Consider the following 24730-nt stretch of genomic DNA (forward strand, 5'->3'; position numbering starts at 1 on the left):
TAACCCCGTCTTTGCTGGGGGTTAAAGCACGGCAAAGGCAGGGTAACCACTGCGGTTTGGAGCCTGCACCCATCCTCGCCCACTCCCCAGCACGGGGGATAAATCCCCGGGTGCCCCCCACCATGTGCTGGCACAAGGCACCTCCGAACACAACCCCCCGTGCAAACACAGCCTCCTTGTTTAGGGCATCTCCCCTGGCCTCCTGAAAATAATTAGTCAGCCTCGTTAGGCGAGCAAACAAATGAAGATGGGCTGGCAGGGAAGCCTCGCGGTGCTCGTTTCCAGAAGACTTGGCAGGGTAGAACGGCAAACGCGATCCCACCGCACGTGAAAAGCCTAATCCAGGCTGCGAACCCCCCTGCTTGCCCAGCCAGCTGTGGGGGGGGCTGTGAGGCACAATTACGAGATATTAATATCAAGCTTCCTCCATAGCCATTGCATGCCAAAAGCGACCCGATGTCTCTTAGCCTGCTGCATTAATAAGGAGGAGATGGGGATGGCGCGGGCGGGCACGGCACAGCTGCAAGTGGTTTTGCTGCAAAAAAGAAATAGAAGAGAGGATGCGGGTGCTGGGGAGGGGGATAGGAGCTGGCAGAAGAAAAGCTGTGTCTGGGCAAAGGGAGATGGAAGGAGTCCTGTTACAGGGGGTGAATGGTCCTGGGTGTGCCCCCAGCCTGGAGCTGAGACCTGACAGCTCATCACAGCATGTGGGCATGGTGCCCCATCCCCGTCTGCCTGCCGGCACAGCTCAGTGCATCCATGGTTGCATCCACGGTTTGCAGCCACCACTAGCTGCCAGTGCCGCTGCAGCCCCGGCTCAGGACACATGGCACCAGAGGGTCGGACCCCCCCAGCCCAGCTCCCGGCCCCACTGAGCATGGGGGGGAGCTTTGGGGGCCGCAGGAGGCAGCGAGCCCGACCCATGCCCCACCCCGAGGCTGCCTGTCTTCCCCTCGCAGCACATCACAGACCACGGGTGCTTCGTTATTGTCATTAAGCTTTTATTTCCACTGTCACAAAGTTCCTGGGTTTTGTTTTGTTTTTCTTTTGTTTTTAAACTGTTTCGTTTGCTTGGTTTGCTCTTGAATTCATCTCAAGACAAGGCAGCAGGGCATGCAAACCGAGACACCGGCATGGACGCACAAACAGGCTTCATCTTTACAAACAAGGCTCTTTGCTGGAGCTGCTGGTTCTCAGCCGGGGGCTCGGCTGCTGCCGCCCCGCCCTGGGCAGGGGTCCCGCAGGACACAGCACCCTGGCCCAGGGCTGGTGGCCACAGGAGCAGAGAGAGAGGAGGGATGGACGGCTTTCCCGCAGCGCCACTAGAACAGGTCGGGGCTGGCATGTGTGACTGAGACCCCAAAACTGCTCTGCAAGGAGAACCCCAAGCTGCTGCACCGAGACTGGGCTCAGCATCTCCCTCCTTCAACCCCAGTCCACGCTTCCGCCCTGCTGACCACCGCCACCCACTGCCCTCATGAAGGAGGGGTGGCTGATGCCCTCCCATAATCCCCCCCTTTGCCCCGGGGTTGGGGACAGTGGGACAGGGAGATGGCTGCGGGTCACCCACCCATCCCGTTCAACCCCCCCCAACCCTAACTATATGGGAAGATGGCAGCTCTGCCAGTGATTTCGGCTGCCCCCATGCCGTGCCTGGCCCTGCTTCGAAGCCGGCCCTGCTTCGAAGACAGCCCTGCTCCAAGCAGGGGTCAGCCCCATTTCCCGAGACCCCCCAGGTTCACACGGCCCCACAGCAGCCGGTGGCAGACGCTTCCTTACATCCCTGCCCGCTCGGGGGGAGCAGTGGCTCTGGGATGGGGGTCCCACAGCCTCAGCATCCCCCATCCAACTGGGATGCGGTGTCCTGACAGCACGGGAGGCAGGCACCGACAGGCATCTGCTTCTGCACAGGTGAGATGCAGCTGGTACCCGGCACAAACGGGGTCTAGGGTCCCCCATAAGCCAACTCCCCCCTCCATGAACCCATCGGGGAGTGCTCCTGGTGGCCACCCAGTGTCATTACAAATCGCAGCAATTAAAGGGCTGCTCCGGAGGAAAAACCCGCTTCGCTTCTCTCTCGGGTCCTGGTTTGTGCCGTGATAATGGGGTGGGGGGGAATCTGCCCCCAGAGCCTTCTCCCACATCCTTGTCCTTGGGGTGAAACAGCTCAGCCCAGCCCAGCCCCAGAGCTCATGGAAAGACAGTTACAAAGCAGCAACACTCTGCACACAAACAGGAAAATGAAAAGAAAGGAAAGCACAGACATGGCATTTTAATGGGGCAACACCGACGGGGACAAATGAGAGGTAGGGGGGGACACGCCACAGTCGCCTCTGCCCGGCTGCGCTTCGGGTCCCCTTCCCATTGCCAGGGCTGCAGCCGGCTTGATTTCAGACAGGCATCAGGAACCTGTGTGTGAACAGAAACAGATCAGGTCTTGTCGGTTGTTCGCCTTTAATAATGAGCAGGTGTAAAAACACCGAAATTAATCATTTGGTGATGTAAACTCCAACCCAGCAGTCCATGCCCCGCTCCCGGCACTCCACACATGCCTGATGTTCAGGGGGTCCTGCCAAACCCGCCTGGTCGCAGCTGTGAGCCGTATCCATCACCTCGGGCACAGCCTTGAACCGCTCTCCGGAGGGGGGATGCCTCACCCAGGCCATTTCACTGACGGGGAAACTGAGGCACCAGGAGGTTAAGGCCAACATTTCCAAGCATGAGATGCTTCAAGCCTTATTTTCAGCGGTACCAAAAAGCTGTAGATCCTGGTGATGTTCAGGAGTCGGGGGCCCACAGTGCTCCCCAAACGGTGACTAGAAGCATCCAAACCGGGGTCCCAAATCCACAGAGAGGGGGAAATACCGTGGTCCAAACAATTTGCTCGGGGACGCTCAGTGTGCCAAGAGCGGGGCAGGACAGACCCCACACTGGGACGCAGGACAAGAGCCAGCCCGACCCTGCAGGAGGGGCCTCTGCCCGGGAAAACTCCTTGTCACCACCAAACCAACAGGGTCCTCGTCAGCCAGCACAGAGCTTTTGGATGCAGGCAAAAAGCTTTTTTCCTTTTTGCTCCTTTTTCTGTTTCTTAATGTGCAAATATTTAAGGGAGGACAAGGCATTGGGCTCCATCCCCTGAGCCTGTCGGCAGCAGCGGCAGCAGGAGGTTGCTGGCGGTGATGCTGAATTTGGGGATTTCTGGGGTCTGAAGCTCTCCCAAACCGATGCTGGTCCCCCACCCACCCACAGCGGGGGCCACACATCCCGCTGCCCGTGCAGGACTGCCTCATGAGACACCAGCGAGCGCTGATGGAGCTCAAAGCATGGCAGGTCCTCCAAAAACTGAAAGCCTTTCAGGGGAAAGCGTCAGAGCAAATGAGGTTTGCCTTTTGCTGGGAATTATGTCAAACATTGCGGGGTCCATCATTTATCAGCGGAGGTGGTTACAGCAGCGTCACATTCATTGGGAACATCGATTGGCACCAGAAGGGTCCAGTCTGGCAGAGGAGCGTTAGAGAAGTTGGAGGCACTGCAAAGATCTACCCAAGAGAGCTGTGTTTTGGCCACAAAGCATCAAGGAACAGGAGTCTCCAGGGGAAGGAGCGAAGTGACACCCTCCAGGAGCCCCCAGAAATGAACCACCATCACCCTCAGGGGCAGGAGCCACAGAGGAGGCATAAATATTGCACGTGGACGTGAGGTCGGTCTCCTTGGGGATGGGGAAGTTTTTTATGGACATCAGGAAGTGCCACCAGCACATGGCCCCAAAACCGGGGGAGCCAGGCTGCGCAGCAAAGGACCAGCATCACTTGGCCAGAGACTCCGTTTCTGCCACATGGGGAGGATTCAGACCCTGCTGGGGCACCGTCTTGTCACCTGCATCGTGGGACACCTGTGAGAACATCCTTCATGTCCAGATGTCACCTCCCACCGCCATGGGGACGGCCCCTGGCTGGGCTCGGCCGCGGGACCTGCAGAAACCCCAGCAGACAGTGGGGCGGAAAGATGCTGCCACCATCAGCCGCACCGGGGGTGGCGGGGTGAGCCCCGAGATGGTGGGAGAGCAGCATCAGGGGTGGTGGGGCAGGAACAAGCCACGTCAGAGCAAGAGGGTCTGCACCCCGGCTGGCAATAGGGATCCCGTGGGCATCTTGCACTTTGCTCCTGAGGAGGTGCGAATCTCTCCTTCTCCAGGGCAGGGGCCACAGCGGATGGAAACGGAGCTGCGGCAGCATCCACCTACGCTCTTCCTCCAGTGGAGATGCCAACTGTGTCCCACGGTGTGTGTCCCACGGCATGTGTCCTGGTGGGGCTGAGCCCTGCTTGGCCACATCCTGGAGCAGTGGCGGGTGATGGAGAGGCCACACAAGCACTGCTTGTGGCTGTTTCCAGCCTTTTCCAGCTGTTTCCAAGCCCCACACTTGGGTATCTCCGGACGTGTTTCCCTGGCCCTCTGCCTCCCCTGGGGGGGGCACAAGTGGCTCCGCTTTGGGGCCATGCCCTTGGTTTACAGCAAAACCTCCCACATCCTGAACGAGGAGCGAGGGGACAAGGAGACACCCCGAGCTGCGTGTCTCCCAGCCCAGCACCCCACGGAAGGAGCTGCCACATCTCCCCAACCAGCATGGGGGGACAGAGCGAGCGGTCCCCAGGGGCACCCCCTCTGCTCGCCCCACCGGCACACAGGCTGATTCCCAGCCACCTCCCTGGGGAGCAAACAGACCTTCCCACCATTTGCAAAAAAACCCCAAAAGAGTAAAGAAATCCACTTGAAAGCAAAACCCAGCTCTCAGTTCCATTAATACTTTTTCATGCAGTGAGAAATTTTAAAAAAATCAATGGAAATGAGGACATTCTGGTGCCTGGCAGTTTCCTTGCCCTGCCCGGCTGAGGGATGGAGGGGGCTCGGACTGCTCGGAGCCTGGACTGAGCTTGCAAAGGGAAGGGTGAACAGAAAAATGCAGGAAACAGGTAAACGGGAAGAGGAAGATAAGCTACAGCATCCCCTTAAAACAGCAGCCAGCCCACAGAGCTCGGGATACAGCATGTGGGAGGAGAGGGGGCAAGGCAGATTTTTGGCTTCATTGTTATTGCAGGTTCCCAGTGCCCCGCAATAGTGTACGAGCTTGTAAACCTTACATACCATCACCGAGGTGGTCGGACACACACACAAGAGACTAAACACGGCAGCAACATTTACAACAAATAAATAAGGATATCGATCGTCGAGACAGGCATATAAAAAAAAAAGCCTCACTTTTTTCCACCAATGGAAAAAAAAAAAAAAAAAAAGAAAAAGCACAATACTGTCTCACCAAAAAAAAAAATATATATAATAATATATATCCCTAGTGAGCCGGGCCGGGCTGCCAGCGGCATCGCAGGTGATGCCAGGACTGTGTCCCCAGTCGCCGTCGGTGCCTCGGCTCCCCGGCCGCCCCCCGCAGGCAGCACCCCGGGGTGCGCGGCCCCCCGCTACCTTTGGGCTCCGTCTCCAGCCGGCCGGTTCCTGGGAGAGGACCACGCCGGCGCCGGCGCATCCGCAGTCCCATCCGAAAACGTAGGAAAGGGGAGCAAAGAGGGTGAGGAGGCCGGGGGGTGAGCTCTGCCTTCGGCGATGCTCAACCCGTTCCCCTGGCCTTGAAGTCTCGGGTGTTCGCTGCCGCTCAGACTGGGGTCTGTCGCGGGTGGTTTTTTTGGAAAAAGCAGAAGTTGGCAAATGGCAGCGGCTGGTTCAGAGTGCAGAGAGGGGAAGTGAGCTCGCGCTTCGAGGGCATCCTTTGCTCGCGGAACAGAAAGGAAGGCCGAGAGGGACAGGCAAGCTTCACGCGGCGGTGGTCGGATGGTACAGAGAGCATCTTCCCCCAGGCGTCTGCAGGAGAGGGTGGGGAGAAGGAAGATCGGGTGAGAAGGATGGGCAGAAAGCCCTGCAGCCACCTGGCATGACATGAGCACAGCTGGAAACATCATAAAGATTGTGAAACGCTCAAAACTCCAGCGGGAGTTTAAAAAAAAAGCCCCAGCACCCTTGGTCAGACCCTGTAACAACCAAAATCATCCCAAGAGACATCTCCGCATGGCCCCGTGGGGCACGGTGAGGACCACGGCGTGCTCAGCCCAGCACCCCTTGGATGCTGCGAACCACAGCATCCCCGACACTGCTGTGCCAAACCCTGCCATCTCCGGGGTGTAATATAATAGGACATAATATAAATAAAACAACTAATATAATATTTCTCCAGAGCATCCCCATGCCCCCAGCAAGCCAGCTGCCCCCCTGCCTCCTCTGCAGCCGCATCTGCAGGTGAGAGCGTGAGCTGTGCCAGCTGGGAGGTCGTACTGCATCCTCCTGGGCTGCGGTCCGGGGGCGCTCCGTGGGATGGGGGGAGGGACTGGGAGAGACCCATGAGTATGGGGGGATGTCACGGGAAAGTGGGAGAGCACATCGCCACAGGGGAACATCCCTCTGACCTGGATTTGGGGGGGATGCCCATGCTTTGATGCTTCAGCAGCGGAAAACCATCCGCCCACCCCCAGGAGAGGTGGGAATGGCATCAGGTTGGTGGGAGATGGGGCATCCCCGGACCCCCCCGCCCGGTGCCGCACTCACCGCCGCTGGGCCCCGGGACTATACAAGCCCGTCGTAGAGGGAGAGCGCCTGCACGATGGAGGGGTCGGCCTTGGAGCCCTCCTGAAACTCCTGCAGCGTCAGCTTCCCATCTGCATTCTGCAAAACACTCCCATTGCAGCGTCGGTTCAACCCGGGGAGGAAGACACCGAACACCCAGAGACCGAGTGCCCCGGCAGCACCCACCCCATCCCACACAGTCGCCCGGGTCCCCTCTGCCACCACAGCCTCAGCTTCCCCATCACACCACCCGTGCCTGCAGCCAGGAAGGGTGCAATGCCACCTCGGGGTCCCTGAAATGGATACGGGGGTCCCAGAGGGATGCCGGGGTCTGCAGTGAGCCCAGCGGCAGCTGAGACCTTGTACTCACAGGGGAAGGAGGCACCTGCAAGAGCCGGGACGTGGCCAAGGAGCCCACAACTGCCTGCTAAACCCCTTGGCCCTAGGGAAAAAAATGACTCGAGCATCCTCACCTTGTCCATCATGGCGAAAATCCGATCCACTCTCTTCTCCGGTGTGTTCTCCTCCTCAGGAAGCTCCACCGTGTTTCCCTGCAGCAAGAGGACAGGATCCGGTCACACACTCCTTTGTGCCCTGCCTGGATGGTGTCCCCAGGTGAGGACGCACGTTTTGTCCCTGCCCCTCCCCGCGTCAGGACAGGGCGCAGAGGGCTGGCATTTGTGACAGAGCCATCCTCAGCAGCCAGATCCAGATCCAGACCCTGCCCTAGCCACAATGGCCACAACCCCACACCAAAAAAGCCCAGGGAGCGAGGGAATTGGGAGTGTTTCTGCATCCTCCTCACAGCCCCCCCTGCACTTACCACCATCTGATAAATCGCGTCCACAATGTCCAGCATCTCATTCCTCGTGATGTACCCGTCGTTGTCCAAGTCGTACAGCTTAAACGCCCCTGCAAGCCAGAGCGATGCGGAGGTGGCTTGGAACCGTGGCCCCCACACCGGACACGCACCCCATCGCCACCCCCCTGCCACCCCCCGGCTCCCCTCGCCGTGCCAGGGGCTGCGGGGCTGAGCCCAGCATGCAGCGAGCACTTACACCTCAGCTTCTCGTCCAGCGTCCCCCGGGAGGTGACCGACAGTGCCTGGATGAACTCCGAAAACTCGATCCTCCCATCCTGGCAGGGGGAAGGAGGGGGTGAGGGTGCCGCTGCCACCCCTGTCCCCCAAAGCCCCCCCTGCCCATGCGTGCCCGGCATCGGGTGCCCTTATGGGGCACATCCAAAAAGGCAGCAGGGAGGGAGGAGTGATGCACGTTTATCTCCAGCAGCGTGATCCGGCCACTGTGCCCACCCGAGAGCGAGCATCCCAGCGGGAAAGACTCCAGAGCATGGGGGGGCTTTTGCCAGCGTCACCGAAACATCGCCTTTCTCCTCTCTCGCTTGCCACTTCATCGTCTTTTCCCACTTGACTCTCACCGACTAAAATAAGCGCGGGGGCTCGCTCGCTACAGCTGCGCCGCTTTAATTGCACGCCCCAGGAAGCGCTGAAGTATCTTCCTCCGCCGGTGCCACGCAGCCGCGCTACTGAACTCATCCCACCATCGCCTGGGCCCAGCCCCGACCCCGCCGGACCATCCCCAAAAACTTACTTTGTTCTCATCGAAGACATTGAAAACAAAGGTGGCAAATTTAGTTGGGTCGCCGAAGGGGAAGAACTGCTTATAGATCTTCTGAAAGCCGGCGGCATCGAGCTGCCCACTGGGGCAGTCCTTGATAAAGCCCTTGTACCTGGGGAGGAAGGGCAGAGGTGGGCACCAGGTGGGTTTCCCCCCTGAACACAGCCCCCCAAGCCCGGGGGTGACAGGATGGGGCTCTCCCTGGCGCTGCGGAGGGCTGGAGATGGGAAGGTCCTGGGGTGCTCCCTGTGTCACCCCCATCGCCCATGGGATGAGGTCCCTGCAGGCACTGCGCAAGGGTGGCAGCAGGGAGAGCCTGGAGCAGCAGCGAGTGGCACCGGTGGCACCAAACGGCGCCCACCACACTGTCCAACCCCACTGCAAGCCCTGGAGTGGCAACTGAGCCACAACCAGGTTCCTGTTGAACATTGTCCAGGACCTGGGAGGGGACGGGGACCCACCACCCAGCCAGGAGAACACGGAAGAGTCTTTTAAACCTCCTTTAAAATAAAAAGCCCCCTGCACAGAGTCACCCCCTGCCAGCACAGCCACGCTGCAGGCAGAGGTGCCCCGGCAGGCGATGCCTCGCTCAGCCCTGAAGCCGAAAAGTGTTGATATTCCTTGCTCAGGTCTTCAGATGCATGCAGCTTCCAAGCAAGAAGGAAACGGAAAACTTCACCCAAGGGCCAGAGCTCCCCTTTCCCTCCACCGCTCCGGTGTGGCCTCACTACACCGGGTGCATCCGACTGGCTCTCTTGCACTGAGGTGGCTGGGAAAGCTCCCACGGATCCAATGCACCACCGTGGGGGAGGGACTCATGATCGACAGCAATTTGCAGCCCCCTGCTGTGCACACACGTGCTGCAGCCGTGCCCCGCTAAAAACCAACAGCACGGTGGCCCCAAGCACCCGGGGCAGCCAAGCTGCGACGGCATTTTTTGCGCAATCCCGAGTGAAAGCTGCTGGGAGGAGCCAGGGAACACAGCAGGGCTATTGCATCCTCGGGGTGGCACGGCCAAGGACATCTCCCAAAATCCATCAGCACTTAAACACCCTCAAAGCCCTTGGTCCCAGCTCCGGGATGGACCTGGATGCTGCAAAGTGCCACCCCACAGGGTGCAGGGGAAGGGGCTCACCGGCTCCGTGGGTGCGGGGACCACACAGGGGCAATGTAGGGACCACACGGGGACCACAGGGACCAGGCAGGGACCACACAGGGTGCATGAGCATTATGCAATGCGTCGCCCAGATCTGTCAGGCGCCCGCTGCGATGGGCCGAGGGCTGGAGGAGGAGGGGAAGGGGGTGGCGAGGTGGGAAACCGAAGTGCTGGTGACATCTTTTTCACGCTGCTGCAGCTATGACTCATCGGGGAGGAGGGGGAAAGGATGACAGAAAGAGATAAAGAAAGCAAACCTTGACTGGTGGGATAGGAAGATGAAAGGGAAGCAGTGGCTTTTCTAGGGCGTTGCGTTCGGTGGGGCGGAGGGGTGGGGTGAGAGCGTGCTGATGGTGAGGCACCACGGCCCCAGCCCCTGCCAGCCTCTGTGGGCCCTGCTGCGAATGGGGACATGCTGGGACGGCACCAGCCTGCCCCTGGGACAGCCACGGCCACCAGCTGGACAGACCCCATGTCCCCACACCCCTCAGCTGCCCATGTGGGGAGGGAAGAGGCGAGAGGGAGCATGCACCATGCCACACGGGTGGCCGAGAGCAGCTGGAGGTCCGCCCTGCCACGCACTGTGCATGAGGTGTGCAGGAAAGCCCTCTCTATTTTCTGGTGTCCCCTCTCTGAGGTAACACCTGCACCCCAGAGGAGGTGCCCCTCCTGCACCCCTTGCTCTGCACAGCCAGAGGGGTTGCTGCATGCCACCGGCTTCCAGCCCCTCGCCCACCAGCCCCGCGCCCCGGCAGCCCCCCGCCACACCGGCCACTCACCACTGCTGCACCTCCTTCTCCGTAACTGCAAGAGAAAACAGGGGAAAAGAGAAAAAGGCAAGAAAAAGGAATTTAGTGCTTTCCCTGTGTTTTGCACTTCACATAAGTGACCTTCCCGGGGAATATGCCCCTGGGTTGGCTCGCTCCACGTGCTGTCGTGTGTTATCCGCATGGAAGCAGCTGCCTTCGAGGCACAGACCGGGAATCCTGCGCCAGCCCAGGAGGTTGATGGGGCTGGAGCTGCAGCCAGTGGGGTCCCTCCGGCTCCAAAACTGGGGAGCCCACCAGGACGTTTTTTCAGGGGTGTGCAGCACCATTGGTGGAAGATGCTATGGACCACGCAGGGGCCAAGCTGGTTCATGCCTGGGCAGAATCCGGCCCTGCCCTCCCACCCCCATCAGAGCCAGAACATCCCTGGAAACGTCTGCCTGGAGGTGGCATGGGGAAGGCATTTGCCCGGCCCCAACATCAACACACTGAACATGGGCACAGGAAGAGCCCCCCAGGCTGGCATCCCCCCAGGTACCAGCTGCCTCTGAACGACAGAGAGAAACATCATCAAACCCATCCCAGGGCTCTGGGAAGCATTACCGGCCTCCAGAGAAACCCCGAAAACGTGACAAGCTAGAAAACAGTGAGCATTGGCAACCACATGTCCCCAGCCCGGGGACAGCTGCTGAGATGGCAAATGTCCTCAGCAGAGGAAAGGCTCCGATGGGATGCGGGATGCCAGGGAGCCCAGCGGGGCTGGGGGCTGGCACCCATCCCTGTGCATCCCAGCATGCCAGCGGGGAGCCCAGTGCCAGCAGGCGGGTGCGCGGGGGGAAATGGCCTCATTAGTCATTTCCTTCGCATCGTGCATCTAAATAATAATAAAAAAGCAATAGGTCTGAAATGCGTGGGGATAATGAGGCGGAGTGGAGATGTGTCAATGTGCAAACGGCTGATAAAAATAGAGACCCAAGACACATCAACAGATGCCAATTACCTTGGATGGCAAATAAAAGAAAGCAATTTTCCATCAGAAAGATTGATAACGTGCCTGGTAGAAGGCGAGGGTTGGCAGGCGGCAGCAGTGGGGCAAGCCGGGAGGGAACACGCCGGCCCCCACCTTGCAGCCGGCCAGGTGCTGGCTCCTGTGTCCCCGTGGGCAGGAATCGCTGTGCCCGAGGCGTCCCCATGCATACGGGGGGTCCCTCCATCCCAGCTTGGGGACCGCTGGAGGGACAGAGCCTGAAAAAATACCCCGGGAAGGGCTCAGCACTGGGTAGAGAGGCCGGCAGCCTCTGACCCGGCCTCCCCAGGGAGGTGGCACAGGGCTGTGATGGCCATACCGGGCCCAGCCGTGCCGGGAGCACACGCCACGGGGTGTCTGGTCGGCAGTCCTCTGGGAGAGGGAAGGCAGGCACAGGGATGCTCGGCACCTGGGCTGAAGGACACCGAGGGGTTCAGCCACACCGCAGGAGGGATTTGGAGGGTTGTTGTGGCAGGGCTGTCTGGCAGAAGAGCAGACAGGGGAAAGGACTGAGGTCTCCTGGCAGGAGGCAGCTGGGAAGGACACGCCGCATCCAGCGGCAGGCAAAAACAACAGTCGTGCCAGTCCCGAAGGATTCCCCATCCCCAAATGGAAGGAAGCATCCTTCCAAAAGCAAGATGCTGAGCCACGTCTCTAACAGAAACAGGCTTCTCCCCACACATTCCTCACAAGCATCGAGACACCAGCCAGGACTCCCACCCCGAGTGTGCCAGGGGATGGGGGATGCCCCAGGCACCAGTTCTGCAGCCCTGATCACCCAGAGACACTGACGAAGGCGGGTGGGAGGAGGAAGAGGAGGATGAGCGGCAGGACTTTGGGCACCCCACGAGGCAGGCGAAAGGGGCAACAGCAGCAGCCCGGATCTGTGGTGGGGGCATGGCTCAGCCCCTCCTGGCAAATCGCCTTCTGTTCTCTCTCCCTCTCTCAGCTGCGTTTCCCCCAATGTGCTATTTCAGGCCCAGGAGCTGCCTTTCAACTTCAGCAGGAAACAATTAAGAAATCCGTGCTTTTTTTAGTGCAGGAGAAACGCTGGTAACGACACACTCGGGCTGGGGTGGGAGGGGAGGGATGGAGCCGGCTCCACTTGTGCCTGCAGGAGGGACGCGATGCTCCCGGGAGAGGCTTTTCCAACAGAGAGGACCTTCCAGGTGCCAGCCTGAAAACCAGCACGGGGCTCCCGAGGTGGGATTTGTTAACGTGCATCCCTGGAATGGGGCCATGTAAAGCCCTATCCCTCCTCCAGCACACTGGCACCAGTGCCTTCCTCCTGCCCCTGTGGGGTCTGGGGTGGGAACGCGGCCCCATCTCCCAGCCCTTGGAAAACCACCCACCCCTGGGTGCATCCCTCCACTGCCACCAAATCTTCCTTTTCCCCAGGGCAGAGTGTTCCCAGAGTAGGGAAATATCACAGCCCCGAGCTTAGCATCCCTGCGGCTGGGCAAGCTGGGGCTGAGCCAGTACCTGCCTCCCCGTCTCTGCAGTTACGGATCCGAGACAGACGATGACTTCGCGGCTGCCACTTCCCGACCTCGCTGGGTGTCGACACTCCGAGTGGCACCAATTAGGGATGCTAATGCCTGTCCCTGCAGCAGGGACCCACAACCGTGGTAGCACTGGGGACATGACACTCTCCTGGCCGGGTTAAGCCACGCGTCCTGGGGCTGGGGACAGGGGACACACACAGGGGCAGGGCGGTCCCTCCGCTCTCCCCGATCCATCCTCCACAGCTCCCCGGCACGCAGAGCCCAGCCAAGCTCACAGAAAGTACCTGTGCAGCAGCAGCTGCTGCATTCCCCTTCCCCAGCATTGATTGTGGTGCGATGCTGAGCCCATGCAAATCAATTTGCAGCGTTATAAACCTCAACCAGGCTTGACCCCGAGCGCTCAAGGACACAGGGATGACCAGCAGCAGCCCCACTGCAGCATCCCACCGGAGCAGGGCCGGCTCCATGGCCATGCCCCCACCGAGCTGGGGCTGCGGCTGGGCTCAGCCGCCGTGCCATGCTCCCCCGGGACCCCTGCTCCCGCAGCCGCTACGGGGGGGGGGGGGGCTATAAATAGCACACATGGCGGCTTGTTAGTGGATGGAGCGTGCCCTGGGATCCTTGGGGATGAAAGGCGCTAAATAAAGGCAGGGTATTAGCATTTGTTATGAATCGCAGCGCTGTAAGAGCCGAGCCAGCAGCCCCGGCTACACACCGCAGACGCCCTCCCCTATGTCCAACGCCACACGGCAGCATCTTTGCTTCCGTTGCTCTTAGCGAAGTGGGGGAAACGCTGAGTGCAGGGCTCTCACTGCAGGCAGCAGCAGGCAGCAGGGGAAGGCAGGAGCAGGCAGCAAAGGCAGGCAGTAGGGGAAGGCAGCAGGGGCAGGCACGAGCAGGCAGAAGGGGCAGGCAGGACAAGCAGGCATTGGGACAAGGCAGCAGGGGCAGGCAGTGGGGGCAGGCAGCCCAGAGCAGCCCAGGAATTGCCCCCCATGGCCAAGCCATGGCCACGGGCCCTCGCTGCCCCCTGGCAGCACTAGTGGGTCCATCCCTACTCCCATCTCAGCTGGGAGGAGGGTTTCGGCCACACATCCCACGCAGCACAGAAGGGCAGAGATCACCTGATGCAGCCCCCAGCCCCCTCCTCCCAGCTACTGGTACCCAAAACCCCCCCAACCCTCTCCCCCCACCTCTCCATCAATCCCCACTGGCACAGGCGAGGGCTGACAGCTCTGTCACCACCCGCCCTTCGCCTGCCCCCTCTCTTCCCACCACCCAGCTGCCACTGCAGCAAGAAACAGCTCTAGTTAATCAGTGCTCAAGCCCGTTAATTTGTGTTTGCCAGGTAGCGAGGAGAGGAGGGACCCAGGACTGCGAATCCCCGTCCATCACCCTGCCCGTGGTGGAGCTGCCCATGGTGGAGCTCGTCGCTCGCTGGACCGCGGCAGGGACAGGGCAGCAGTGTGGAGAGCAGGAGATGTGGCCAGAGTTGGAACGGTTTGGGGACCCCTGGTCATGGTGGGATGCATGAGGTGATGTGATGCTCCAGCCCCACAGAGCTTTTTTGTGCTGCCACAGGCACCGCCGCCTTATCAGGGAAACCAGGGTTAATTATTTACAGGCACAAAGAGACTCTCCCACGACTGCAGGGCACTCCAGTTCTGCCAGAACCCACGGGCGACTGGTCCAGCATCACCCACCGAGATGTGACAGGGTCTGTCCTGTGGCATTTAGTTCCCCCAGGGACTCACCGCGGCTCCTTCCTGGGGTCCCCACAGGTCCCTGCGCATCCTGATCTGGGGGGGCTGGCACATTGCCCCACACTGGGACTTCCCTCCATGTTTGGGGCTGCCTAAACCTGCTGTGGATGCTCAGCCCAGCGCCCAGAGGAGGGTAAACTGGGCACCCACCTGTGTGCTCCCGCGTGAGTTAATGGGGCACTCATGCATGCACTAACTGGGCAGCCATGCCTGAGCTAGATGGGCGCTCATGCAAAAATAAACCGGCTGATCATGCGTGGACTAATTGGGCCCTCGTGCATAAATTAGTTGGGTGCTCCTTGGTGAACTAATTGGGTGCTCATGCATGATTTCATCGGGTGCTCATGCATGAACTACCTGGGTGCTGAGGCATAATGAAAGGAGCGTTCATGCATGGGCCAGCTGGGTGCTCATGCATAAATTTTTTGGGCACTCGTGGATTTATCAGGCGCCTGTGCATGGACTAATTGAGCACTCACCCGTAAATTCACCGAGCACCCCTGCGTGAACTAATTGGGCACACATGTGTAAATGAGTGTAATTAGTAGATAACACACTTGTGCATGTACTAATGTGTAAATTAGTGTAATTAGAAAATAACACACTTGTGCATGTACTAATTGGGCACTCAGGTGGGAATGGATCAGGTGCTCATGCATAAATTAATTGTACACGAACTGACTGGGGGCACACACATCAATTAATTGGGTACCCATGCATCAACTGACTGGGTGCTCACGCACGGACCAGTGTTCAATCCAGCGCAAATTAACGGTGTACCCATGCAGAAATCAACCGGGTCCTCATATGTAAACTAATTGTGCGCTCGTGTGTGTATTAATTGGATGCTCATGCATGAACTTATTGGGTGCTGATGCGGAAATGACTGGGGTGCTCATGCATGTGCTAATTGGTCCCTCATGCGTAAAATACCATGGTGCTCTGGGCTGAACCCCGCACACCCTGCAATTTATGCCCAACACACTCCACCCCTTGCCTCTGCGAAACACATATTTAAGAATTGTCTGAACATAAATCTGTTACAAACTCCACTTTCAACATCATCACAACGTTAATATTCACCAATTACAAGCTCCCCCTTCCTTCCCTACCTCCCCACCGAGCGGGCGACAGGGCTCAGCAGCACGTGCATCCTCGCTCAGATTGCGCTCCTTTCCCCTGGGACCCAGATTTGGGGGTCAGCATCACAGCCCGGACAATCACCCACTGCAGAATTAGCCCTTGGTCCCCACCAAGCCACCACAGGGCTCACTACAGCATTCCAAACGGATATTTGATGCAGATTTCACACCTTGCTCCTGCAAACAGGAACCCAAGAAGGTCCCATCAGTCGGCAGAGATGGACCCATCCCCCCTGCCTGTCCCTGTCCCTGCAGAGCAGGTTTCCAGGGGTAACTGCATCATAACCCGGACAGTGATCACCAATTTCAGGCCCCATCCCTGCAAAACCCGTAGCCCAATGCGCGGCAGCAGCTCCAGCTGTTGGAGATACCGACGGGTGCAGTAGCTGCAGGGCTTTGTTCAGCCCCAAACGGGCTCTGGGCAGCATCCGCTGAGTGCAGAACGGGCATCTCCCTGCAGGGCTGTCTGGGACCATCTCTGGCAGCCAGGGCTGTCGGGTGGCTTTGTGCAGGCTTGGGTCGGGGCGGGGAAGTACCCGCTGACACCAGGGACAGTTGGAGCGTGACCACGAGACTCCCCCAGCAACGCACGCCCCAGCTCCGACACCAAACCCCCGGCACGGAGCCCAGCACCTGCGGGAGCAGCACTGTGGGGGGCCAAGGGGTGAAAGCACCCCCAGGCTGCTGCAGGCTCAGTCGTCCTCCAGGACCGTCCGTCACCCCATCCTGGGGTACCTCTGAGCTCACTCAGGTCCCCATTTGACAACGTTAACTTTTAAGATATGCCACACATCAGCACTTTGGAAATTTGGGTTGTTTGGCCCGGATGACTCGGACTCATTAAAATTCAGGTTTAACTATAAAACCAATGTCCTGGTTAAACATTACCGACCACCCTGTCCTCCTGCGCCCCGGTAGGGCTCAGCCCCAGCTCTGGGGCCACCAGATCACCTCAGGGCCGGGGTTTCTTTCCGCTCCCGGGCCAGCGCAGGGCCAGATTTGGGGAAACAGCATTAAAACACGACCCCAGCAAAACCCATCTGCAGCACCGGGGCCACCCCCACGGAAATAACTGTGGCAAGAGCCTGCCCGATGGCTCGTTTGGTCCCCGAGATGACCAGCAGCAGCTTGCCCAAACCACCGTGCCCCCATCTCAGCCCTGCGCACCCTGGCAATGCCCAGTCCCTGCTCCCGGCCGCATCGCCCACGCACCGGCAGTGTCCCCATGTCCCAGTGCAGGTACCCCTCCGTGCAGCATCCCATTGCAAAGGGACGTCAGAGCAGCCTCACCACGCGGGCACCAACACTGCCAGAGCTGCCTACCTGTCGGAGCAGGATGGGGATGACCCCAGCTCGCCTCTCTCCCCCTGCACTTGCCCAATTTGGCTTCTCTCCCCAGCAGACACAGACATTGCCAGCATCACGGCAGGTCCAGGAGCCGCCGAGACGTTCGGAGCACAAGGCTGACAGCGTTATTGGTGTCATTTGTTACTGCTGAGATACGAAGCAATATGCGGAGAGAACTGCATGTGCGTTTGGCACTCTTCTCGCCCGCGGTTGCCATAAGTGGTCTGTCTTGCTCCCAGACTGGATAAACAGGTCCATGAGCAGCTCTGTTCTCGTCTCCCCCGGGGCTGGTACCAACAGGAAGGCCAATATGCAGTTAAAATCCATTTTAGACTTTACTAAATATTTAAGGGCCCGACATTAGGCTTTGGAAATTGGGTTCGGGGAAAACGCTGCAGTCGCTGCGAAGGCAGCAGAGGAAGGGCAAAGGACAGCGCCTTCATTTGGAAATTAATGACTCAGACTGAAACACGCTCGCAGCAGGAGCTGGCGGCCGCGGCAGGTCTATCCTGGGCTGGATTTAATCCCAGCTTCCCCAGGAGCTGTCACAGGGATGCCTCATGGTGGGGAAGAGCATCCCCAGGATGCAGGGAGCAGGGATGGAGCAGCCCTGGCTGTGCAGGGGACAGCTGTGTCCTGCCCCCCTGCTCAATCCTCCCCTTGGCTGCGGGGATTCCGGCATGGCCTGGTGCTCCAAGGTGCTGTCCCCCACCCGTGGAGGGGTTCCTGCCCCGAGCAGAGGAGAAAGGTCCCCTCCAGATCCAACGCAGGAGTTCCTGTGACTCCACCATCAGACCCTGGAGCCAAGGGAGGGTCAGGAGGACACTGCAGGGCAAAGCCTTGCTGGGAGTGGGCAAAGCCTCTGCCCCCTCCCGGTGTCACCCACCGGGATGGGGCCGTGACAAGGGCTGCCGAAGCGGAGGGCGCTGGAGGCACCAAACACCCACTTCTCCATGGGGGGTAGCACCCAGGGCATCTCCACAGGGTCTGGCCATTGATCAGGAGACGCTGGAGAAACACGCTTGGATGAAGCACAAGCAGCCCTCCTTCCACATAGAAACCAAAAACGTGCCTTGAAGGGAGAAAAACGTGCAGGAGATGTGGGGAGCAGGCCATAGAATCACAGAATTGTCTAGGTTGGAAGGGACCTTTAAGACCATCAAGTCCAACCATCAACCTAACACTGACAAAACCATCACTAAACCATGTCGCCAAGCACCACTGGGCTGGGGAACCTGCAGCAGGGGCCACCAAGGAACCACAGCGATGGTCACCATGTCCTGGGGTGAGCACCCCCAGCCAACCCAGCCCTCGGGCAGGCAGGGGTGGAGGGCACGGGCCCTGGCTCCTTCTCCCATCCAGCTCCCTAGAAGACCCAGGAGGGCGAGGAGGGGAGGGAGGAACAAAGCAACCCCACAAATGTCACCCCGATAACGGAGCGAGCGCATCCGCGGGCTCCTCCCTGAACGAGCTGTTTCCTTTGATGCCTTCAGAGCGTCTTGTTTCACAACCTTAATTATAGCGGCAGCAGCAAAGGTCAGGAGAGTGGTTAAGCAGATCCATTAACATGTCAGGGGATAAATGAAATGTGATTCTTCTGATGCCGGAGCAGCAGAGGCAGCGGCGCGAGCGTGGCTGGTAGGGACGGCTGCTCCGCTCTCCGCAGAGGGAGCCTGCAGGGTCCCTGGCCACGTCTTCCCCTTCCCACGCCGGCACTGCAAACACCTCCCAGGGACCACAGGGACACCCAAAAACTTGCTTCTGATACTGCAAAACTTGCTTTGCTTGCATTTCCCCGCCGAGCACCAGGTCCACGCGCAGATGGGATACCCAAACATGAGACTGCAGGTTGGGGTCTCCCTGGGGAAGGGGCTGGAGATGCCTCCAGACCACCACAGCCCTCCGGAGGCAGCACATCAGCTCCCCATCAAGCTTGCAGTGAACCTGCACCACAGCTGCCACCTTCATGGCTCTGGGTTACATGTAAAAACAGTAAAAACAGGTCCCAAACAAAAGCCAGCCCCCGGGCACCCTTCCGGTGCATCCTGCCCATCGCCCTCCCACGCTTCTGGGGCAGGTGCTCTCCTCCTCCCCAGAAAAACTTCCCTTTTGGGCTCCTGCAAATCCTATTACACACTGAGAGGGCTCGGAGCAGGCGGGCGCGCTCACCAGCTCAACCAGCCAGGAGCAGCCCAGCCTCAGCGTTACGCACCGGGTGTGCACCCACCTCGGCATCCCGGTGCCCCGCTCTCGGGAGCAGGTCCCATGGGGCTCCCAGGCTCCATCCTGAGATCCACGGGCTCTCATCCCACGGTGCTGGTAGGGCCGAGGGGAGCCAAGGGGCACGTGGCTGGTGGGGAGCGCAGGCAGCTTCATCCATCGCTTGCTGCCGAGGGCTATCAGGTGCATAACCACCTGGCCAGTTTGCCCCGCTTCCTGACAGAGGAGCAAGGGATTTCAACACAAACCAACCTGGCAGAGAAACCCAGCACCCAGGGCCAAACATTTCGGAGCCTAAAAATAAACTAGCAGCGGGGAGTTGCCGAGGTCCCTCCACTGCTCCGCCTGTCCCTCTGCTCCTGCCCGCCACCCTGGCCGGCACATTCCCCCAGCACTGGGGTGGCACAACGGAGCGAAGCCCCAGCCCGCTGCCCCCAGTGAGGAACTGACCCCTTTTCCCTGCTGTGAATTGCTACAGTCGGAGAATTTTCTTTCCTTTCCCGCAGAATTCAACCTGCCACGACATACCCCCGCAACTACAAATCAATATGTTTGTAGTTTGCTCTTAAACTAATGCCCATTAATTCAATGCATGACTATCAAGCACCAGAGCCAATTTTGCGGCTTATTGTAAAAGAGCAGAAAATTATGATGCCAGAGTGAGTTTAAAATCCACAAAATAGATCACAGTGGGTGGGACACGGTTCTTGGGAAAAGAGCATCTTCCTCTCCCCACACCTGCTCCACAGCCCGGGCCTCCCAGCGCCACGGGTGTCATTTTGGCACCCTCGCCGCGGCTCCCACGCCTTCACCACAGCCTCACCGTGGCCTCTGGAGCACCAGGACCACCGTCCCGAGCCCACGCCCGGTCCCGGCAGCGATGCCATGCACCTACATGGCTCCGAGCGCAGTGGATTGTGCGGCTATTGCAGCTGGCGTTAAAAAAAAAAATACAGTCTTAGTAGTTCTGAACCTGGAAAGCAGCTATAAAAAGTGAACACTGAAACCCAATTCCCCCCCAAATGACTAAAAAGAAGAGCTAAAATGTACTCTTCTGAAACAACCACAAATTTTTGAGCATGATTTTAAGGGTTGTCAATGCTGTGGCTGGGCTAGGAGCGCTGCTGTAAGTAGGGATGCTCAGCACTGCATTTCTCTCACAATTTCTCTAACAAGAGTCCACGTCAAGCCATTTCTACCCACGACGCATATTCTGCACCCACAACCGCACACGTGCACTTTGCACAACTTTATGCAGGCTGCAGGTACCCCAGGACCTGCATCAGTCTCCAGCTTAGCAAAACCCTTTGACAGTGTCCCCAAAAAACTCTTAAGCACCACCCCAAACCCCACCATGGCCCACAGCCACCAGCACCTGGCCCAAGTTAAGCCCAGGATTAAATTCCCGCTGAAGAGGGTCCAGCAGATGTGATCCAGGGAGGACGGCGGTTCCTTCGAGTCTTGGGCATTATCACCTCCTGGGACAAAACACACAGAGGCCAAAGCTGCGTCTCTGAGCTACCTCAACAAGGCATCAGGAAGATTAATAAATTAATGACTATAAAGCACTTCCAGAGACTTTTGGATGAAAGGCTCTATGGAAGTACAAAGAATTACATAATTCATTATTCATTATTATTATCACTCAGTGTTGGCTTCTCCCGCACGCTCCTACACGGCACCAGCCCGGCCTCTGAGGAAGGTTAAATCCTCACCCCGCAGCTGGGCTCCCCCCGCCAGCGCCTGGCAGACGGGTAAGCTTGGCACTGACGGATGTTCCTGGGCACTCAGGTGCCCAGAGATGCTGAAAGGCACCCAGCGATGGGTCCAAATCAACAGGACTTGGGCAGCCGGCACTTCGAAGAAGCCCTCGGATGTCCTTCTGCGCCTTTAGGTGTCCAAGTGCCATTAAATTCTGGCCCCCAGCACCGTAAGTCAGGAGCGGAGTGTGGAGGGGAGCCAAGAGACGAGGTTTCCAGGCTCCTGACCTTCTGTATGCAGTTCCCAGCAGGACCTGGGACAACCTGCTATGAATACCTGCAGTAAAATAATTTTCATATCTCATGAAGGCTACTGACGGCAACCCTGCAGCATCCTCGGCACGACCACCATGCCCACGACTGCCCTGCCACGTGAGCTTCTCTCCTGGCTGCACCCACCACCAGCCCCAAGAATGCTGCTACCCAGGTACAACCAGAGAAATGCCAAAAATAGGAGATGGAGATACCCAAGGGGATAGGAGATAGTGGCCAGGGGACCCAAGACGCCACCAGGGGAAAGAGCACAGGCTGCAGGTCCTCTGTAGTCCCCTAGATGTGATAAATCTCTACAAAAGCCATGTAGGGCAGGGTGCGGGGGGCGAAGTCTCCCCGTCCCTCCCATCCCAGCAGAGCCAAGAAGGGGCTTTTTGTTATTTGCTTCATTCTGTTTGGAAATGGCACAAACAGAAAATGATGCAATGGAAGGAAATACCCATCTTGGGAGAAACCCTTCATGTACCGCAGCCACGGCTCACGCTGCCACGAGAACCTCCCCGGCACGAAAGCGGGTCCCCCGTCATCAGCTGCCAGTTACAGGCTCCTGACAACATCTGCCCAGATGTGCTGTAACAGCAGCAGAACAGCACCATGCAGGAGGCAGGGCCAGTGCCCGCACGGTGCCATGGCAGCCAGCATGTGGGAAGGGCAGCCACACGCCGGGGATGCTCTTCCATGGATGGTCATTGCCGGTCCGCCAGACAGGTGCCGAAATACCACAGTGCTGCAGAGCAAAACCTTCCCCAAGCAGACCCCCAGAAACTGTTGAGTATGGCACGGATTTGGGGGTATGGCTACCCCCTGCTCGAGCTGGTCCAATGGCCACAGCACAGGGGTCTGGATGAGTCCTTCCCCCTGCGCTCAGGGCAACCCTCCGCTCCTACCTGCGCCTCCTCCGCCCGGGTTCCCTGAAACGCAGAAGGAAATTAATATCTTTCCAATCTCCCAGGGTCTGAAGATAAATCTGGGGCTCCCAGACGTGCCTGGGAGGGCCCTGTGAAGCGCTTCACCAGACAAGGAAAGGCGTGCTCGCCTTGACAGCTGCGAAAAAGGGGCAGAAACACTCAGCAAAAGTAATTAATCCCAGAGAGGAGAGGTGGAATGAGCAGAGCTCAACAAACAGAGCCTGGTATTAATGATGGCTCTTCCTGACAGGCATCGCACCGCAGGCTGCACACTGCTGGGGCACGCTGGGATGCCGCACCGGGCTCTGGCCACGCGCCACCCTGTGGCACGGCTGCCCAGGCGCTGCTGCCTCACCTGCACAGGTACACAGGTCTAGAGGCAGCAAGAAGCCCAGATTGGGCAGACAAAACTCCAGACAGGCCAGGAACCCACCGAGGGAGCGATCAGAGGATGGGAGTCTTTTAAGGAGGGAGTGCAGTGGAAAAGGAAGGGTACCTAAGAGAGAGGAGCAGAAAGTTGGGCATAAAGTGATTCAAAAGGCAATGCCCCTCTGCCAGCCTCATCCAGCAAGAGAGATATCCATGTTTGTCTGGTACCAGCTGCCAGTGAGACACGGGGCATCGCTGCCCGTGTGCCCCAACAGGGTCGGCACCTTCCCTGCGCTGTGAGGAGCCACCCCAGGAGTGCAGAAAGCCCAGCATGTGGGAGACCACCAGCAGACAAGGCTGTGCTGGGGCCAGCTCTTCCCAGATCCCTCTCCGTTGGAGATCGGATCATCATGGCGGCTGCAAACCGAGCGGGCGATTGCAGCACGGCAATACCCGTACCTGGCCCAGACAGCAGGTCACGGCTGCACCGAGGACAGCAAAACCCAGGGCTCAGCTCCAGCTCCAGCCGGGGGCTGTGCCCAGCTGGCACTGCCACGTTATGGCTATTTCTTCTCCCCGAGCCACTTGGAGGAAGCCCAGCCGGGGCACCCCAACCTCCCCTACCATCACTCACGGTTCAGCTATGCGGACGTGCCACCCGCAACCTGCTCTCCTCCTGCCTGTGCCAGGGCGAGAGAGCAACCTCGCGTGTAGGGTTGTGCAATGCACCAGTATCGCCTCTTCTCCATATGGGAGAACTTGCTGCATCCTAATCTATTGCCTTTTTGGGTAAGCGCTGCTGTGGGACTGCAGCAATGACAGCGGGGAGAGCTCACAGGTCTGCTGCACGTTGGGCGAATATCTCTGACCTGCGAGCGGAGAGGCAAACTCGGACCACCAAAGCCTTTGTTTCCTTTGTGCATCCTTCAGAAAAAAAAAAAACAAACCAACTGATTTTGCTAAAACTGGGTGGCTCAGGCGCTAGCCACGTTAATAAGATTACAGCGGAGGTTCAGACGGGAAAGCCACTCACTTAGAAAATCAAGTTATTAAACCGATACTGAGATACTCATGAAAAATACTGAACTCTCTGGTGTCGGGCTGTTCTCTCCGCTTCAGAGCATAAAAACAAAGGAAACCCCTGCAACTAACGCACCCAAACTTCGAAAGCCATCCAGGCGGTTTAGGTCCCTGTTCAGGGAGAAGCTGCCTGGCCCCAGGGAGGCGTCGAGGAGAGGACAACCACCACGGCCGGTCCCTGGCTACCCACCTGGCAGCCAAACCCCAGGGCCAGGCAGCCCCGGGAGAAAGAACGCTCCGAGCAGGGGCAGGAGGGAGGTCAGGATGAGGAGGGTGCATCACCCTAGGCGGGCAGGATGCGGCCCTGCTCCCGCGGTTATGGAAGGCTTAGAAATAGGCCACAGAGAATTGTTTTTATAAGAAAACGGAGTGTTTCTCTGCGTCCCTATCCCTCTCCTTGTCTCTGCCGCCTTGTGGTTGTTCGGTTTGTTTTTTTTTCCGTCCTCCCAAGCAAATCTCGGAATTCTTGCAACAAAGCCCGGCCGAGCCTGCGCCCTCCCCCGGGGAAGGGCCGCGCCGATGCCCGCAGGAATCACCGCTCGCCGCCAACGCGGGGACGAGCCGGGAGAGGAGGAGGAGGAGGAGGAGGAGGCGGCCGGGGACACCGGCAACCGCCCGGAACGGCCCCATCACCCCCCCCGGCAGCATCCCCGGCCCCCCCACCCCGCAGGCCCCTTTACTCACAGTACGTTTTCCTGGTCAGCTCCTCCACAACTTCAGGCTTCAACTTGCTGTTGGATTTCCCCATGGTGGCCGGCAGCGCCGTCAGCCCCGGCGGAGCCCCCAGCCGCCGGCTCGCCCGCCGCCTCCCGGCCTCACTGCGGGGTCATGGAGGGACGGGGAGGGGGGGCAACACACAGACAGGACGATGGGACCCGCGGTGCCTTGGTGGCAGCTCCCGGCCCGGCTACATCCCGCGGCGGGGGGGGGGGGACGGGACGTGGACGGGCAGGGACGAAGCCGGGGAAGGGAAGGGAAAGGGGCGGGGGGTGGCCGGGGAAAAGGAGGGGGTCTTTGTTGCCGGGGCTCGGCCGCAAAGGCGAGCGGCACGGCGCTGCGGGGCCGCCCTGCGTGTGCGTGTCGGTGTGTGCGTGTCCCTGGTTACACGCACCCTCCCCGCCCCTCCGCCGCCAGGCGCGGAGCGGAGC

At 59.1% G+C, this 24730-nt stretch overlaps 1 protein-coding gene across 2 annotated transcripts; it reads right to left on the reverse strand.

Annotated features, from left to right (window-relative positions):
• Window positions 1-980: 980 nt before the first annotated feature.
• NCS1 (neuronal calcium sensor 1) lies at window positions 981-24730 on the reverse strand. 2 transcript variants are annotated; one of them, XM_074608524.1, is made up of 9 exons: window positions 24267-24730; window positions 10201-10225; window positions 8239-8377; window positions 7687-7765; window positions 7452-7540; window positions 7102-7179; window positions 6611-6727; window positions 5480-5872; window positions 981-2409 (listed from the first exon to the last, which is right to left on the reverse strand). In XM_074608524.1, exons 1-7 carry the CDS (start codon window positions 24328-24330, stop codon window positions 6629-6631), a joined length of 573 nt encoding a protein of 190 aa, XP_074464625.1. In that variant the 5' UTR covers window positions 24331-24730; the 3' UTR covers window positions 981-2409; window positions 5480-5872; window positions 6611-6628. The 2 variants fall into 2 exon arrangements, with proteins under 2 accessions (XP_074464625.1, XP_074464626.1); XM_074608525.1 differs by lacking the exons at window positions 10201-10225; window positions 24267-24730 and having other exon boundaries at window positions 8239-8897.

This window comes from Larus michahellis, chromosome 15 (genome assembly GCF_964199755.1).
Source record: "Larus michahellis chromosome 15, bLarMic1.1, whole genome shotgun sequence".
In the NCBI taxonomy this organism is placed as follows: Eukaryota; Metazoa; Chordata; class Aves; order Charadriiformes; family Laridae; genus Larus; species Larus michahellis.